The 13020-nt window shown below is 40.1% G+C and overlaps 1 protein-coding gene across 2 annotated transcripts; it reads left to right on the top strand.

The window, feature by feature from the left end:
- Window positions 1-1199: 1199 nt before the first annotated feature.
- uap1 (UDP-N-acetylglucosamine pyrophosphorylase 1) lies at window positions 1200-11840 on the top strand. 2 transcript variants are annotated; one of them, XM_080878197.1, is made up of 11 exons: window positions 1200-1306; window positions 2529-2833; window positions 3944-4148; window positions 4675-4850; window positions 4939-5111; window positions 8545-8738; window positions 8835-8975; window positions 9855-10043; window positions 10263-10304; window positions 10974-11040; window positions 11140-11840. In XM_080878197.1, the coding sequence occupies exons 2-11, from the start codon at window positions 2551-2553 to the stop codon at window positions 11230-11232; spliced, it is 1563 nt and encodes a 520-aa protein (XP_080734323.1). In that variant the 5' UTR covers window positions 1200-1306; window positions 2529-2550; the 3' UTR covers window positions 11233-11840. The 2 variants fall into 2 exon arrangements, with proteins under 2 accessions (XP_080734323.1, XP_080734324.1); XM_080878198.1 differs by lacking the exon at window positions 10263-10304 and having other exon boundaries at window positions 11140-11839.
- The last annotated feature ends 1180 nt before the right edge of the window (window positions 11841-13020 follow it).

The raw sequence follows: 13020 nt of genomic DNA, 5'->3' as shown, positions 1-13020 counted from the left end.
TTCCCTAATTCACAAAGTGGTTGGCCCAATGCAATGCAAAAAATGTTTTGTGTCTCTTCCTGAGCTCGAACCAGTGATCTTTTACTTATTAGGTAAAACTGTAAACCAGTTACTACTATGGCAAACATAATGAGCTGTATCAATGTTAGACTAATATCAGTGTGAACAGTAATGAAAGAACAAAAGGAAAAACAAATTAAAAGAGATTAGTAAACGAGTTTACAACACACAAATGAAAAACAATAATTTGTGTTTTTATTCTTTTTAGTTTAAGTGGAGATATGTACATTAGCTGGTTCATTGAAGCTGACTGCTCTGTCTCTACCTGTCTGATGATTTACCTTTGATTACATTCATAAAGCTGCTTTAGACTATCAAAGACTGTTAAGAACAAGTACAAATACGAAAAAGTGATGACAAATAGTATAACATAAAGCTTGCATGATTCGGCATGTCGGCAAATACAGATATATCAGAAAAAGAAGTGCATTTTCATCTCTTTATTAAAGTAATCAAAGAAACTGTCAAAATATCTCTTTGGGCTCAGTAGGCGAAGCCATAAAATTTATATAAATAGAATTTCCAAAAATACAGTTAGTCGTTCATTTTTCCTTCACATTTTCCAAAGCTGTCCAGAGGTGTTAAGAGTTTTTGATGGTGTGGTGCAAAAAAAACAACAACTATTAGCTGTTCATGACTTGTTGCAATACAATCTGACAAGAAAATTTCAGACATGTTTCTCAAACATGATTTCAAGACAAAATAAAAGCTGTGATCAGTTTTTGGCAAGGGGACTTGTATATATATCCTTCATTTATCCTGGTAAAAAGGGAAATTGACGTCAAAAATGTATTTTTAAGAAAGATGTGCCCAAGGGGGCAGCACAAATGGCAGAAAATGGTTATCTCAAGATATTTTAAGTGGCCAGAACAGACTGCTGTGATTATCAAATAGGTAGAATCAAGAAAGGTTCTTGCAAAACAGACCATGTCTTTACTTTATATATAACCTTTTCAGAAATCCTATTGACTGCAGTCTATTTAACCATATAAGCAAATATATTACACAGATAGAAAACAGTTTTTGGCACAAAATCAGACACACACACTCCTAGCATAGAGTGATTAAATTTACAGGTGGCACTTGAACGCATCACTGACTTGACTACACATGCACACCTCCTGCCACGTCAAATGTGACGTAGCAGGAGGTGTATTCCGGGAGGGAGGCGAATAGTGACCAGTGCGAGCGAATAGTCATCGATTGGCATTAATGATCTTACACCGGAGAGGAGTCTTTGTGAGAGGTAAGAGTTAAATATTTGATTTACTTCTATCTGCTGTGTGTGCAGCAACCTGAGCGGTTTCCCGCTCCTCAGTCGGGCGGATATTTGCTAACATGTGCCCGGCTGTAGCTTGACTGATGCGCAGACCGCGGCTAACTATCTTATACAGTGACTGAAAATGAGGTTCACTAACTCTATGCGCTTCTTAGCAACAGTCCGTGTTATTACATTGTGCTAACACTGGATTTATCTGTGCTCCGAGTCAACACAGCAGTCCCTGCTACCTCTTTACAGGCTCACCGTCACAGTCATGTTGGAGATGTGAAGTTTAAAAGTTTTATAAACACTTTAACTAAAAGTGATATATGAGTATTGTGTATTACAGCTGTAGATAATTCAGGTTGTGTGGCTGTGGTGTTAGTCGTCAGCATCCCATTGAAAAGCTCACTTACAGAGGAGATTTCTTTGGTGTAAACCCTCTTAGAAAACATCATAATATCGCGTTGTTACACAGCTATTATTGTACTGTTGTAATTATCAATCATAATAAGCAAACATAATGGGTATGAAAGAGTCAGTATTCACACTGTGGTATAAATGAAACTATCCTCGACCTTATCCTATAGTGTTGTGACGACTTCCTGGTAAAAGTGGGTGTGGATTTAAACAAATAGGATAAACATTCCAGCAGTGCTTGTTTTACCTACACTACAACTAGCACAGGGCTATTAAATACTCTTATCATGTTTCCACCTTCCATCAGAAGATCTTCAGTCACTTTAAGGACATTGGCTATGTCATCAATTATTTTTTTACTCCTAAAATTTGTTTTTATATACACATACAGTTTCTTGGGTGCTCAAAATGAGCTTTTAGTAGTGACTGTACTAAGAAATATGATTGGTCCACATGAAACTATAGGAAAGAGTCTATGTTACCTTATATAACAGATTTTTTCTGTAATTTTTTTTTTACCCATTTTACTTAAAAAAATTATTTAAAGGTGAGTAAATTAAACCACACTGTTAAAAAAAGCTACAAGTATTTTTTAAAAGGTCCTTGCAGAAGGCCATATCTATATGTGGGAAAAACCCTGCAAATGTTTGGATATTGTAGTGCGACCTTTCTCTTATCATCTATTTTTTTATATTTACATAAAGGCCACCGGCTTATACAAAAACAACACAAGACCTGGGGCATGTTTTTCAGTTCTTTTTAAATAAAATAATCTTTTTTCCCACAGTTAATTAAAAGCACAGGTGATCATGGACCCAAACATCAGCACACTCAGGCAGAAACTGGCTGACGCCGGCCAGTCTCACCTCCTGCAGTTCTGGAACGAGCTGAGCCCTGAAGAGCAGGCCGAGTTGACCCAAGAATTGGAGGGTATGGACTTTCAGGAGATCAACGGATTCTTCAAGAATGCCATGCAGACATCTAACAGCAGCAAACAAGGGAAGATGGACTGCCGCATGGAGCCCGTGCCCAGGGAGGTGCTGGGAAGTGTGACGAGAGACAGGGAGAGCGTCAAAGACTGGGAGCTGACAGGTGAAGTATATTCTCACCTATTTACTGCTTTTGACCTTTAAACTGTACTTACTCGGTATACTGAGTGTTTTAAGGAAACATAAAGCATTAGAATTGGGAGTATTTTATTTTAATGAGAATATGTAAGCTATTATCACTTGTTAAACAAGATTCGCCTAGTTACCGCAAGCACGTTTAACACAATGAAATCTTGACAGTGATGACCTGCAGGTAAGAGAGGAAAGCTTAACTGGTATCAGACTGGGAAGCTTAAGTGGATTAAAACATCACATGGGTAACCCAGCTGGATGAATAGTTGTTCTCATGGCAATATTTTTAAGTATCCACATCCAGATGTTAGCTCACAGAAAAACAGCCCATTAGATCAAAACTTTTGCAAAAGCTTATTACAAAGTTCCAGTCATGCTGCGTCAGAAGCTCCATGTTTATCCATTGTGCGTTTCTGGGCAAGGGTTGACATTTGAGTAAGTTGCTGGAATTATTCATTATGTTTTGTGCAATCCCTCATGCTTCATTCTTCCCGGGGCTGTATGACTATCTCGGTGGGCAGCAGAAACATCTGGTGTTGATTTGTACTTGACGTAACTGGAGTTCCCTCTTGACCCTCAATCATGAGCTCATTGTGATCTGTTGGGACAAAATCTGTGTTGCTGGGTGTGGGGCATGTGTCAAAGTTTATGGATTAACCCACTACATAAAACTTGCTTCCTGGCACCAACCAGTAGGAAGAGAGTTTCATATCGTGTCACGTTGCTGCAGTTTATGTAAGACAAACTGGAACCATTATAAACTATTGGTACATTGAACCATAGTAAAATCTTGAGTGGGGTTGTAAGATTTTAGCTCATATAATGTGTCACGTCCACAAGTACTCCAGAACCAGTCATAAAATGTTGCTAAACTGTTTGGATTAATGTTATCAGAACTGTTTTGTTAAGTTTATTATTATTCATCTACTAACCAGGCAATAAGAGGTCTGCAGAGATTAGATACTGTGCATTGTGTGCCATCATATCAGTGTACAACACTAAATGCATGGCCCTGTTTTAAATAAACTACAGGACACATTTCTGCTACTATTTATGACCGTTGTGCTGTGTTGCCCTTTAGGTCTTCAGTGCATCTCTAAGAATAAAGTGGCAGTCTTACTGCTGGCAGGAGGCCAAGGAACCAGGCTGGGGGTCTCGTACCCCAAAGGCATGTACGACATTGGGCTGCCGTCCCACAAAACCCTCTTTCAGATCCAGGCTGAGCGCATCTTGAAGCTGCAACAGCTGGTTGAGCAGTCGCACAAAACCAAGTGCTGTATCCCCTGGTGAGACACGAGGTTTCCATGACTAAGGCGTTTTAGTCGACTAAATCTACAGCTTGATTTGAGGAAAAATAAACAAGCTCGAGCAACCAAATAGGGCTATCCTATTTGTAAAGTGAACTTCAGCTGTCCCAATTATGTTAGCATGATGATTAACTGGGTCAAGTCACTGTGTGAATCAAAGGAAACTCAGTCAAGGAAGCTGTGTTGCCGGAAAAGCTTTAAGTCCCTGCAGGGGAGATCCAGCAGTTTATAGTTTTAAAATATGAATGATCGAGATAAAAAAGCAGGAAATAGAGTTGTGCGTGTCAGATTTAACGTAGTTGAAGGATATGTTAGAAACATCTTCATCAAGTTGTTACTTTTTATTGTCTGCTATAAACTTAAGTATTATACTGTTGGTTCAAGCTAACATCACCTTTGCTGTTAAGTTTTTGTAAGAGATGATGGAGATGTTTTCTGCAGCACTGCACAATTGTTAAATTGTTTAAAATGCATAAGTGCTGCGTTCTTTCCGTGTTGCCTTCAGGTACATCATGACGAGCGGCAGGACAATGAAATCCACAAAGGATTTTTTCTCCAAACATAACTACTTTGGTTTGGACAAGAACAGCGTGGTCTTCTTTCAGCAGGGCATGCTGCCGGCCATGGACTACAACTGCAAGATCATCCTGGAGAGCAAAGGAAAGCCCTCCATGGCTCCGGGTATGTCCACACATATACAGAAGTGTATGTATGCTTCATTCACAGTGTTGCTCAGTGTGTGAGAAATGTGTCTGTGTTTGTGTTCTAGACGGTAATGGGGGTCTTTACAGAGCTCTCGGGAACCAGGGTATCCTGGATGACATGGAGAGGAGGGGGATTGAGTCCATCCATGTTTATTGTGTTGATAACATTTTGGTCAAAGTGGCTGACCCTGCCTTTGTTGGTTTCTGTGTGCAGAAGGGAGCGGACTGTGGCGCTAAGGTTGGTCATACCACCTATTTTTTTCCTTTTTTCTTCTTCTTTCAGCTGCCCGCTCTAGGGGTCGCCACAGCAGCTCATCTGCCTCCATCTTTGGTGAATTTCTTGTGGTAGCACCTTCCAAAGTTACTGACAAGGGCGGTAATTCCAAACTTTGGGTTCAACAAAGGTGTGGTGTGGTGGTGATGCCATCATTTGGGGAGTGACACTAATATTTTTTCTGTGGGAATGTGTGGAACTGGGTCTAGACTGGACATGAGTAGTACTTATCCCCTTGAAGCCGAGTAAGTCATATTTGATACACGAGTTTTTTTTAGTTTTTGAGACTTTACCCCCCCAAAACCAAAACAACTGACTTCTTTTTGCATTTATGTTAATCAGTACCCAAATCAGGCCACATAAAAAGGCACGACAAAACAAAAGATAAAGAACCGAGGAAGCAGTAAAGATATTTTATTCCCCTCCTAAAGTTGCCTGAACACTGTTACGACCCGGCTCAAAAGCCGCAACATAAAAAAAAGGAGATGAATAACAGAGTGTGGGTGAGAAGAGGTTTCATCCTAAAATGGAAAACCAGGTTGGCTAAAATGGCTGGTGCCACCAAGGCAAAGACTAGTGCACTGCCGGAAAGCTTGCCTCAGGTATGCTTTTATCCACACCTGACTAGGTGTGGCCAATTAGCACCAGCTGAAAACACTGAGACGATTAAAAGCTGCAGAGGGACGTAACAACACTGATAAGTCACCTCGAAGCACTATAAAAGTAACACTGAATTGAATTCATAAATCTAAAGTTGACCTTTATCAGACCTTTTAGTATCAGTGATTGCACACACAAAGATTAAAAGTCATTAAATAGGAATGGCACATACAGATGAGTCATGCAAATACTAAAGCATGTATTTGAGTTAGGTAATATGTATGCCAATAGTCGAGTCATGTTTGTAGTATTTTATCCAGTCTGAGCAGTTAGTCTCGTTCTTCTTGAGCAACCATTTATCATGTATGACAGTTTCATACATGATAAAAAAAAATAAATGAAAGAAATCTGCCCACATGACCCTGTGGGCTTAAATTGTAAGAAACAAATGTGTAAAATTACCGAAAAGGTTTTGGTAGCTCATTGTGTAGACTCTTCTTTTTTATGAAACAAAAGTTTCTGTTAATTCACAGAAACCTCTTTTTTTATACAGTGGACCTGCTGTAAAAGACAGAAACCTATATAGTACAAAGTGAAACAGAGGAAATTTGCTGTCACTTAATCATGTGTTACCCTGTGAGCAGGCACTGAGGAGGTCTTCATCAGCAGGAAAAACTGAGGGCTCGTGAAAATATGATCCCAAGTCCAAACTTTATGCCCTTCTTCACAGCTGCCCAGGGGTCTAATTGGAGTCTTAGCCAGGCCGATTCTGGCCCTTGGACCTTATGTTTGAAAACCCTGTTCTAGAAGGTCCGAAGGGTGACAAGTGTGGGATGTCATATATCGAAAGGTGGGGTCAGTTTAACTTGGCAGGTTCCAGATAGCTGCACCTTCCACAACTTACCACTGGGTGGAGTTGTAATCCACTTCTGCAATCTTCTTTTGCACTACACTTAGCTTTCTAGGAAATTTAGGAATGAGCCCAGAATCTTCTTTTGCCTACTATTATGGTCTTAGTTGATAGTGTGATGTGAAGATGCCACTTTTCCCACATATTTTGGAGCCTTCTTGTCCTGTGAAGTGTTAGTGATAACCACTGTTCCACTGTTCCACTGTGCCACAAGTGTAAGTAATTAATTAGTAATGTGATTTACTATAAAAGGATAATCCCAAAGAAGCTTAATGTTGCAGAACTAAAGACATAAAGGAGTTCTGATTTATAAAATAATATTTTCACGTATAGACTCGCAAAAGAATTTGAGCAGAATCTAGTTTGTGGTGATGTGAAAATTCAGTACTCACTGGCCAAGATCTGCTGCTGAGGAGGCTATGTTCGAGATAAAAAGTTTTACATTTATTCTTCACCATTATTCATTCTGTGAAGATCCTGCTGACCTTGGTGCAGAGATAGTTAGAGGGACATTTTTCTAAAATAACACCTACTGACGAGCTAAGCGATAAGAGTCCAGTACACCAGAAAGAGTGTAACCATCAGGAGACCTCTGTTTTTAGCTTTAACAGTAAAATATGACTGATATATGTGTGACTAAACTTTGCTGGCAGATCTTACTAATTAATTTCTAAACAAACCACATACTACTTCAAATACATCAAAGTATGAAGTCAAGATTTCACTTTTTTAACTGTTTTTGCACAAATTACGTGCTTCAGTGTGTGTTGGATAGCTGAAAAGTGCCTGAAGGATCCTGCTACTTTTTGATTTCCTCTAAGAAGTAGAAGCACTATGTATATTTTCCAGCTAACATAGAGCAGAGTGAACTAATTATTGTAATAAGATCACCCAGACCCTGCTTCTGTTTGAAATTATGAGATGTGGGGTGGAGCAGCGATGGAAGAATCAGATCAGAGCGGGGTACCACCCTCTCATCATAAATTACTAAGCTCCGCTAACAGTTCATGTGGCTTCACCAACCCCCCCTGCCAAACCCCTACCAGTTTACCATCCCCCCCTCAGGACCCTGTCATTAGTAACCGACAGATAGGAAGGGGGGAAGGATTTTTCATTCAGTGCAGACTCGTAACTTACTGGTTGTAAAATGGAGTGCACCGATTGCTTCATAGCACTTTTATTTACTATTTTATTTCAGTTTTAGACTATTTCTGACTTTAAATAATTTACAGATAATTTGACTCATAAAGAGACAACAGTGAAAATATTTTGTAGTTTTTATATGGAAAACTAAATTTAGCACAATTAAAGTGTACCGATCTGGGGATTTTATTGTATAAATAGTTAAAGTAGAGAGTTATTAGCATTTTACAGTTGCTTATTTTTATTCTTTGACTTAACTAGAGTAGCTTTGCATGATTCATGTTAAAATAATCCTTTTTTAATATCATAACTTTTTTTGATACAGTTGATCGGTTCATCCTCTGTCTGAAACAAGCTTTTTTAGTTCCCTTCCTCCTCGCTTTAAACCAAAAATGTATGATTGGCTGTCTCTTGTGGACAAAATATTTGAACAGAACAATTGTGTGTGTCTGACCATATTATGTTTGGGATATCTGCTTTTATCAATATGATACAGAACCAAGAGTAGAAAAAATTGACTGAAGCTGAGCATTCAGAGCAGTCTGAAGCCTGAGCTTTGGAGTTACAGCAATTACTTGGACATGTGCTGAACTTTTGATTTGAATCTTTGCTTATTTTTGATGTGAGCATCCAGCAGTAACAGTTACATATGTGACAGTAAAAGGAAAAGCACAGTCCACTTTAAGTTGACTTTGTAGTAATCTGAGGTTTTTAGTGAGGTCATTTTGTGACATTGTTTCCCAGGTGGTGGAGAAAACAAACCCCACAGAAGCAGTAGGCGTTGTCTGCAAGGTGGATGGTCGTTACCAGGTGGTGGAGTACAGCGAGATCACCCTAGCAACTGCTGAGAAGCGGAGCGCCGATGGTCGTCTGATGTTCAACGCAGCAAACATGGCCAATCATTTCTTCAGCTTCTCCTTCCTCAGAGACATAGTGCAGTAAGGCAAAGCTATAAACACAGTTATCATTACGTTTCAGATTCTTTCAGCTTTACATCATCGTAATGAGACATTTTTTCCCCGTTTTCACATTAGGAAATACGAGCCCCAGCTGCAGCACCACGTGGCCCAGAAGAAGATCCCATATGTGGATGCTCAGGGTCAACTAATCAAACCAGAGAAACCAAACGGCATCAAAATGGAAAAGTTTGTCTTTGACATTTTCCAGTTTGCCAAGTGAGTGACGGTGCATTTTTTTCATATATGGCATAGAAAATATGAATGTGCGTGTGCATGCCAGTACCAGTTAGCTAAATCTTGCCTCATACTAACCCCCCCTCCTTTTGAGAGGTGACCAGTTTGCATATATTTGGGGCCCTGGTTCTACTGGTCCTTGATTTTTTTCTTCCGTGCAAGGACTGTCTTTTTTTTTCCAGCCCTAATTTCTGCCCTCCAGTCGTGCCATTTCTGCAAGGTCTGGTCCAGCAGACTAAGCTTGCCAAATTCTCCACAGGGGGATGGAAGTTTATGAGCGGTTCCACATCCTTTAGTGTTACATGACATCAGCTCTGAGTCACGTCACTACTAATAGAACTTTATATTTAATGAAAGTATTCCTGTAACAGTTAACTGATGGAAAATCAAGGACACCATATCAAGCTTACTTCAAAGTTTTTGAAGATGTATTTTTAAAGTAAAGAAAAATCTATTTTTGATGCTGCTGAGGACATGGATTTGACCCAAGTCTTCAGTTTTTAATGTGGCCTGCTCTGTTGTCTTATGACCTGTCTTAGAGCCATTTGGTCCATAAAAATAAACAAAACTTAACTGATTTCAGTCCTCTGCAGAAGCATTTTTATGTGTTCCTCTGGTCTATCTTTAGTGTGGCTGCTATTTTTATATCGCTCCATGGAAGTCACGCACAATCTGAAAGCACAGTGAAACCACTCCAAGCATAGAAAGAAAAATGACATTTTTGTTTTTATTTGTTGCGGTTTAATTTCCTGTTGAGTAACTAATTAACCTGCTAATTTTTCAATCCCTGGGAGCTGCTCGGTTGTGATGCAAGTCTTCGGTTTGCCTGTGTGCTGATGGGATGCTCTGTGTTTGTAACAGGACGTTTGTTGTGTATGAGGTGCTCCGAGAGGACGAGTTCTCCCCGCTGAAGAACGCAGACACTCAGGACGGAAAGGACACACCCACCACAGCCCGACACGCTCTGATGTCCCTCCACCACCGCTGGGTGCTCAACGCTGGGGGACATTTCATTGACGAGAACGGCAGACGTGTACCCGCCATACCCAGGTGACTACAGCATGTCATGTCACTTTACAAAAAACATACATAATAATGAGATCTTTGTGGTTATTCCCTTCTCCTCGACACTTTCCACATGGTGTACAGACTGTATGCGCTGGACTTTTTGTTTGTTTTGTAGACATCGTATTCTTTTCGCTTCACACTCTCACTCCCCCTTCTCTCATGCTTGGTCTTGCTCCTGTGTGTCCCGTGCAATGTTTCCAGAGACGGAGCAGCAGGCAGTGTCACAGATGATGGCAAGAGAAAGTAATTATCCCTCTGCAGTACTGAGTGCATAAATGATCTACTATCATGTCAACCTGTGATATATTGCATGCTGGGTAAAGGGAGACAGTTACTAGACTGCAGATGAGCACACACCTGTTGGTTTCTGTACCAAATAGTTATGTGGTCAGCTTCATCGCTTGCTATTTTGCCTTTAAGTTTAAATCCACCTGCTTGTTTTTCCAGACAGAATTAAATGAGCATGTGCTTCACAAACTCTTTCGGCACCACGAATGTTTCCAACACTCTTAAAGGGCGTGCTTCTTTCTCAGTCATTCAGCTTTTCCATCAGGCAGCTGCTCAGCAAAACACCTGAAACACCTGATGTCTGATTAGTGATTTTTTCTCTCTGTAGTCATCATCTAGAAATTAACACGTTGGGTGACGGCAGTCTCGCACAACGTTCCTTTCATTCGTCTGTTTTCTTCTAGCGGACTTCTATCACAAGTCAAAGGACTAATCACTTGTTGCGATGAAGCGCTGATTCTCTTTGTCCTCTAATCACAAGCCGCAGTAGAAGAACAGCTGTGTCAAGGAGTCCTAGCAGCTGTCTTTTCAGCTACAATTGCTTCTCTTCTTCCACGAGACCGTCACTCATTCGCTTTCTGTTTTTCTCCTGTGATCCTCTCTGAATTTGTCTTTCCACCGCAGCCTGAAGGATGGAACGGACCTGCCGATCAAATGCGAGATCTCCCCACTGGTGTCGTACGGGGGAGAGGTAAGAACACGTTGTACTAAATAAAACTCCAGATGTTATTCTTATCCATGAATACTCAGTAAAATACTAACATTGTCCTGATGGTGTCTGTACTTCAAGGGTCTTGAGGAGCTGGTGAAGGGAAAAGAGTTTCAACCAACTCTGACGATCGATAAGGAGGGAGTCCACCAGCTGGTGAAGAATGGGGTGTAATGACTGAACGGGAGAATGCGGGGAAGGAAACGGCCCAACTTCCCTTTATCTCTCATTGTATGGGAAGAGAAACTGTGATGTCATCGCTGTGCAATAACAAATATCACACACATGTGTTCAAGAAAGAAGCTGTCCTGTCCAAAATGAATGAATGAACAACATGAAGTTTACTTTTTAGCACCAGGCTTTCCTTTGCTTTGTAACTCGTTTTGCTTTTCTTCTTCTTCTTCTTCTTCTTTTTTTTCCTTGAAGACTTGAACACAGCAAGAATTGAAGTATGAAAATCCTGTCATACTGACAGGTTGAAGCTGTCTGCAGGTGCATCTATTTATTTTGCTTATGAGACTTATTTTTATATGTACTGATAGATTATCTATTGGTGGAAATGGCCATCTACTTGTTTTACCTGGTGATTTTTTATGCAACAGCTGATTCAGACGAAATGATCACACAGATGTTTCCTACAATCAGATACGGTACATGGTCAGGATGTGGGGGGTATTTATAATAATTGCTTCTTCTCTGCTTGTAATCAGTGAAGACTGGATGTTATTCAGCTTTAAGAGACGCTATGGCTCATCTTTATTAAATACATTTTCCTACTTGGAAAGCAATGTCTTTGTGTCTGTTTAATTATTCAAATGGTGTTAACATGTTTTTTTGTCATATCTTTGCTCGCCGGTGTCTGCGAGGTGTGTTTTTTGCATTATAGCTCTTTGGTGTTGTGAATCACCATTTCCAGCAGATGGTTTATGTTCAAGATGGCTCCGAGGACGCAACGCTGCTGCAGCTATTCAGGGCATTTTTCTTTGTGGCTCCTTTCTGACTCACTTTCTTTCTCTCCCGCTCCATAACGGCGCTGTTAAGACTAAAGAAGGTCTCTTATAACGTCTATGGAAAGACAGCCTGACCTGTAGCTAAGCTGAAAAACTCTTTAATGGCATTTTAATCAGTACATTAATTCTTTAACATATTTCATACACTTTACCTGTTCTACTGAGAGTCCATATTCAGCAGATAACAGATATGTGACGTTGTTACTGGGCACAACATGCTCATGATGCTAGTATTTACAAGTCTTCAAAGTTTGCTCAAAAAAATCACATTTTAACTATGAATATTAGTATTCACAGTCAAACTTAGTAGTTTTAAAAAATCATGAATGAACCATTAATGGCTATTAAAATGAAACAAAAATAAATAATACTTAAAAAATTATTTATTTAATATTTATATTTAAAACGGATAAAAAGATGCAAGGCAGAGCTGGAGGTGAGGAGCCGAAGATTTGTTCCTTGTTCCGACACATCTGAATTAAATGAATGGCTTGTTACAAAGCCTTTGCCAAACTTCATGGCATGCTGAAGAGGTAACCCAACCATCTGATTCAGCTGTTTTGGAGTAGGGATGCATCTAAAAGCTGCTGGATAGTAGCTCTCGAGGACTGGAGTGGACACCCCTGATGTAAAGCTTTCATTAGGAGTGACCAGGATGGACAAGATTAGAAGTAGAGGGACAGCTCAGGTTGAGCGGTTTGGAGGCAAGACTGAGATGGTTTGGACATGTGCAGAGGACGGATAGTGGATATACTGAACAAAGGATGTTGAAGTTGGAGCTGCCTGGCAAATGGAAGACAGAGTGTGTTCATGATGTAATGAAGGAGGAGATGCAGAGTGTTGGTGTGGCAGGAGAGTGTTAGTGATAGTGTGAAATGGGGGCAGATGATCTTCTGTGGGGACCCCTAAAGGAAGTAGCTGAAAGAAGAAAAAGAAGTGACTTAAACAGAAC

The sequence above is a fragment of the Rhamphochromis sp. 'chilingali' genome, assembly GCF_963969265.1.
Source record: "Rhamphochromis sp. 'chilingali' genome assembly, chromosome: 3".
NCBI classification, from domain to species: domain Eukaryota; kingdom Metazoa; phylum Chordata; class Actinopteri; order Cichliformes; family Cichlidae; genus Rhamphochromis; species Rhamphochromis sp. 'chilingali'.
Note: the sequence above shows the minus strand (reverse complement) of the source record. Positions and strands in the feature narration are given on the sequence as shown.